The sequence below is a fragment of the Oncorhynchus mykiss genome, chromosome 24, assembly GCF_013265735.2.
Source record: "Oncorhynchus mykiss isolate Arlee chromosome 24, USDA_OmykA_1.1, whole genome shotgun sequence".
Taxonomy (NCBI): domain Eukaryota; kingdom Metazoa; phylum Chordata; class Actinopteri; order Salmoniformes; family Salmonidae; genus Oncorhynchus; species Oncorhynchus mykiss.
The window spans coordinates 35,075,638-35,081,264 of NC_048588.1; the positions used below are offsets into that span (position 1 = coordinate 35,075,638).

Consider the following 5,627-nt stretch of genomic DNA (forward strand, 5'->3'; position numbering starts at 1 on the left):
CTCATTCTAACGGTTGGAATGGAGTCAATGGAACGGAGTCAATGGAACGGAGTCAATGGAACGGAGTCAATGGAACGGAGTCAATGGAACGGAGTCAATGGAATGGAATCAATGGAACGGAGTCAAGCGCTTTGTTTCCATGTGTTTGATACCATTCCATTGATTCCAGTCCAGCCATTACAGTGAGCCCGTCCTCCTATATTCCCCCTCACCAGCCTCTTTTGCTGAACACGAGTTTAAATTAAGCTCACATTCTTACTGTAAAATAAAAAAATGAATGTGTTTGGTATATGTCAATTCCTGACCAGATAGGTCACCCAACTGATTCCAAGGCAACAACTTCATTTTGGTTCAATGCTTGTAGACATAAACAGTTGGCACCCATTTTGAAGCTATTTTGACCTTATATACAGAACATTCATGCTATTCTAATTATACTCATTGGTGTATAGTCAGTCAAATAAAATGTTATTTTTCTTGAATATACAATAAAATAGAATCCCCCCTATACAGGGGAGACTATCGATCACTGTCAATGTATACTCATCTAGAACGTATTGATATACAGTATACATTGTGGTTTATATATCGTGTAAAACAAATAACATTTTGGACAAACAAAGTGACAGGTTAGAATAATGGACGTGGTTCAAAAGTCTGTCTGTCTGTCTGTCTGTCTGTCTGTCTGTCTGTCAAAAAAGAAGAATCCTAATTGAAATGCAAAGGGAAAAATGTAATTTAAAAGTACATTTTCAACCCCCCACAATATATATTGTGATTGGCGTGACTGTATTCAGTGGAAAGCGGTGACCTGGGTGATCGGGTGAAGAGCCTGGGAGCTGGATATGAACAGCCCTCTGTAGTCCCTTGAAGCTGGTTGTTCTGTACGATCAGTGTAGCAGTCCTGGTCCCACCCTGAAGTGAACTGGGGAACATCGACTATATCCCTGTCCCAGAATAGTGCTCTAACAGTCAGGTGGGAAAATGAGGTGATGAGGGGGGGAAGAGGACACAAGCCCACCTCTCACCCTCCACCAGCCTCAGGGCAAGGCTAGTGTCAGGACTACAGTATCACCAGACTTGACAAGTCTTGTCCGGCACCATGTAGCTGTTCTTGGGACAGTTGAAGGCCTTGGCAAACTCTGGGAAGTTCTGGAGGGACCCCAGAATCCTGAACAGGAAAAGGTCATTATTGGCGAGAATGACGAGGCAATCACCACAACTGGTGTCCCAGGTCTAAATCTGACACTCATTAAAATAAAATAAGGAAAACCAGAGACACTGAGAAACACAAACCATTAATATGGACAGAGGTGGGGTGAGGGGAAAAGGAAGTGGCATTGAGTTAATATGGACAGAGATGGAGTGAGGGGAAAAGGAAGTGGCCCTGAGTTAATATCGACAGAGATGGAGTGAGGGGAAAAGGAAGTGGCCCTGAGTTAATATGGACAGAGATGGAGTGAGGGGAAAAGGAAGTGGCCCTGAGTTAATATGGACAGAGATGGAGTGAGGGGAAGAGGAAGTGGCTCTGAGTTAATATGGACAGAGATGGAGTGAGGGGAAGAGAAAGTGGCCCTGAGTTAATATGGACAGAGATGGAGTGAGGGGAAGAGGAAGTGGCCCTGAGTTAATATCGACAGAGATGGAGTGAGGGGAAGAGGAAGTGGCCCTGAGTTAATATCGACAGAGATGGAGTGAGGGGAAGAGGAAGTGGCCCTGAGTTAATATGGACAGAGATGGAGTGAGGGGAAGAGGAAGTGACCCTGAGTTAATATCGACAGAGATGGAGTGAGGGGAAGAGGAAGTGGCCCTGAGTTAATATGGACAGAGATGGAGTGAGGGGAAGAGGAAGTGGCATTGATTGATACAGGAGAGGAATGGAATGAGGAGTGAGAGATCGTACCTGAACTTCCCTGGACTGTGTACATCTACTTTGATGGAGTTGACAGCTTGTTCTGGTCGATGTGTTCCACACCACACCTGGAGGAGATGGGAGTGAGATAGGCTGTGACATCCACCCATCCACCCATCCATCCATTCAATCATTCATCCACCCACCCATCCATTCAATCATTCACCCACCCGTCCATCCATCCATCCATCCATCCATTCATCCACCCATTCACCCACCCATCCATTCACCCACCCATCCATTTATCCACCCACCCACCCGTCCATCCATCCATCCATCCATCCATCCATCCATCCATCCATTCATTCACCCACCAATGCATTCACCCACCAATGCATTCATCCATCCGTCCATTCATCCATCCATTCATCCATCCATCCATCCATCCGTCCATTCATCCATCCATCCATCCATCCATTCATTCACCCATCCATTCATCCAGTCTGACCTGGGCGAAGTTGACAAAGAAGAGTTGTTGATGGTTGAGGTTTATTCCAGGCAGGAGAGGCTCATTCCCATTCTTCTCCACATAGTTCAGGTATGCCTGAAATCATCACAACACAACTTCAAACCTCTCTGGCCTGAAATCATTACAACACCACTTCAAACGTCACTGGCCTGAAATCATTACAACACCACTTCAAACCTCACTGGCCTGAAATCATTACAACACCACTTCAAACCTCACTGGCCTGAAATCATCACAACACCACTTCAAACCTCACTGGCCTGAAATCATTACAACACCACTTCAAACCTCAATTGGCCTGAAATCATCACAACACCACTTCAAACCTCACTGGCCTGAAATCATTACAACACCACTTCAAACCTCACTGGCCTGAAATCATCACAACACCACTTCAAACCTCTCTGGCCTGAAATCATTACAACACCACTTCAAACCTCTCCGGCCTGAAATCATCACAACACCACTTCAAACTTCACTGGCCTGAAATCATTACAACACCACTTCAAACCTCTCTGGCCTGAAATCATCACAACACCACTTCAAACCTCACTGGCCTGAAATCATCACAACACCACTTCAAACCTCACTGGCCTGAAATCATTACAACACCACTTCAAACCTCTCTGGCCTGAAATTATTACAACACCAGTCTTTAATACTTGACACTAGATCGATAGGTACTTGATTTAACACCAATCACATCAGATGATCTCAGACTCTCCTACCTTCTTAGAAAACGTATAAAGTAAACATAGGGCTCTCAGAATCTATGAAGAAGTGTTCTCCATCCCTCCGTCATCACTTTGTCTTCCCTCTGGACACTAACCCGAGACGCCTGGTTGGCCAATCACATTGCTCATTACTCACACCATGCTCCGAGAGCATGTCTAATGGTTCAATCAGAGAGCTGGCAGGAGGACATAGTAATTAGTAATATTACTGGCAGATGGCAATTACCCACAAGTCCTTCCGATCTCATTTCATCTCACAACATGTCACTCAGACGTATATAGCTAATCATCGAATGCTAAAACAATGTAGATGCGAGGGAGAAATAGAGAAAATGGTGTAACAGATTACTGGAATCCATTTCTTGCCTGGGTTAAAGGACTCTGTCTTCATAATGTGTGTGCATCTTTTTTTAAGCTGTAAAATGTGTCTTTCTACAGTGGGCATTCGTACCTGGTAGGACTGACGGATGCCACCATTGTCTGCGATGTTCTCGCCCAGAGTGTTATTCCCATTGAGCTGCTTACGGAAAACAAAAAGACAGATGAATACGGCCTGTAATTGAGTATTTCAGCAGTTCTCCATCCCAGGGAAACCATTTTCCATGCTGCGGGTAAATGAGCATAAAACAAAATGCGAGGGGAGGCGAGGCGAGGGGAGGCGAGGGGAGGCGAGGTGAGACGAGGCGAGGGGAGGCGAGGCGAGGGGAGGCGAGGGGAGGCAAGGGGAGGGGAGGGGAGGGGAGGCGAGGGGAGGGGAGGAGAGGCGAGGCGAGGGGAGGCGAGGAGAGTGGAGGGGAGGCGAGGCGAGGCGAGGGGAGGCAAGGGGAGGGGAGGCAAGGGGAGGGGAGGGGAGGCGAGGCGAGGGGAGGGGAGGCGAGGGGAGGCGAGGGGAGGCGAGGCGAGGGGAGGCGAGGGGAGGCGAGGGGAGGCGAGACGAGGGGAGGCGAGACGAAGTGAGGGGAGACGAGGCGAGGGGAGGCGAGGCGAGGGGAGGCGAGAGGAGACGAGGCGAGGGGAGGCGAGGCGAGGGGAGGCGAGGGGAGGGGAGGGGGGACGAGGCGAGGGGAGTCGAGGGGAGACGAGGCGAGGGGAGACGAGGCGAGGGGAGGCGAGGAAGGGCGAGGGGAGACGAGGCGAGGGGAGACGAGGCGAGGGGAGACGAGGCGAGGGGAGACGAGGCGAGGGGAGACGAGGCGAGGGGAGGGGAGGCGAGGGGAGGGGAGGCGAGGGGAGGGGAGGCGAGGGGAGGGGAGGCGAGGGGAGACGAGGGGAGACGAGGCGAGGGGAGAAGAGGCGAGGGGAGACGAGGCGAGGGGAGACGAGGCGAGGGGAGACGAGGCGAGGGGAGGCGAGGGGAGACGAGGCGAGGGGAGACGAGGCGAGGGGAGGCGAGGCGAGGGGAGACGAGGCGAGGGGAGGCGAGGCGAGGGGAGGGGAGACGAGGCGAGGGGAGGCGAGGCGAGAGTAAAACATACATTCAGTCCGTTGGCCAGGTCCCAGGAGAAGCTTCCATACTGGTCCACAATGCACTTGGACAGATTCACAAAGTTCTGGGTGGAGCTTGGCGTCCACCAGTCCTTCAGGTCACCATCTTTATCGTAGTTACGACCTGGCAACCGGACAAACAAACTGTTACGGACAGCTGACCAGCTAGTCCACATGTCATAAAACAACAATTTGAATTGGACTGTCCATTCTAACAAAGCTAATTCCATGTGCAGAGTGTCTTACCGTTGTCATCGAACCCGTGTGTGATCTCATGTCCGATTACCATGCCGATACCGCCAAAGTTCAGAGACTTGGTCTGGCCCTTACCGAAGAACGGAGGCTGGAGGATGCCAGCCGGGAACACTGAGGAGGAGGAGGACGAGGATGAAGAAAGGATCTCACATCATTCACCTTCAGAGTGATGGGAGAAGACAGTAGAGGTGATGGGAGGAGACAGTAGAATTGATGGGAGAAGACAGTAGAGGTGATGGGAGAAGACAGTAGAGATGATTGGAGGTGACAGTATTGGTGACAGTAGAGATCATTGGAGGTGACAGTAGAGGTGACAGTAGAGACGATTGGAGGTGACAGTAGAGGTGATGGGAGATGACAAAAGAGATGACAGTAGAGGAGATTGAAGTTGACAGTAGAGATGATTGGAGGTGACAGTACAGGTGACAGTAGAGTGGTTGGAGGTGACAGTAGAGGTGATGGGAGGTGACAGTAGAGGTGATTGAAGATGACAGTAGAGGTGATTGGAGGAGACTGTAGAGGTGATTGGAGGTGACAGTAGAGGTGATGGAGTTGACAGTAGAGGTGATTGGAGAAGACAGTAGAGGTGACAGTAGAGGTGATGGAGTTGACAGTAGAGGTGATTGGAGGTGACAGTAGAGGTGATTGGAGGAGACTGTAGAGGTGATAGTAGAGGTGATTGGGGGTGACAGTAGAGGTGATAGTAGAGGTGATTGGAGGTGACAGTAGAGGTGATTGGAGGAGACTGTAGAGGTGACAGTAGAGGTGATTG

The 5,627-nt window shown here is 50.0% G+C and overlaps 1 protein-coding gene across 2 annotated transcripts in view; it reads right to left on the minus strand.

Annotated features, from left to right (window-relative positions):
• Positions 1 to 298: 298 nt before the first annotated feature.
• LOC110503425 (neprilysin-like) overlaps positions 299 to 5,627 on the minus strand; it is a 181,203-nt gene continuing 175,874 nt past the window's right edge. For both annotated transcript variants that reach the window (XM_036961850.1, XM_036961849.1), the window contains exons 18-23: positions 4,847 to 4,966; positions 4,591 to 4,724; positions 3,567 to 3,632; positions 2,361 to 2,456; positions 1,904 to 1,980; positions 299 to 1,171 (exon numbers count right to left, since the gene is read on the minus strand). In XM_036961850.1, coding sequence (XP_036817745.1) covers positions 1,072 to 1,171; positions 1,904 to 1,980; positions 2,361 to 2,456; positions 3,567 to 3,632; positions 4,591 to 4,724; positions 4,847 to 4,966 — 593 coding nt within the window. In that variant the 3' untranslated portion in view covers positions 299 to 1,071. The remainder of the gene's footprint in view (positions 1,172 to 1,903; positions 1,981 to 2,360; positions 2,457 to 3,566; positions 3,633 to 4,590; positions 4,725 to 4,846; positions 4,967 to 5,627) is intronic.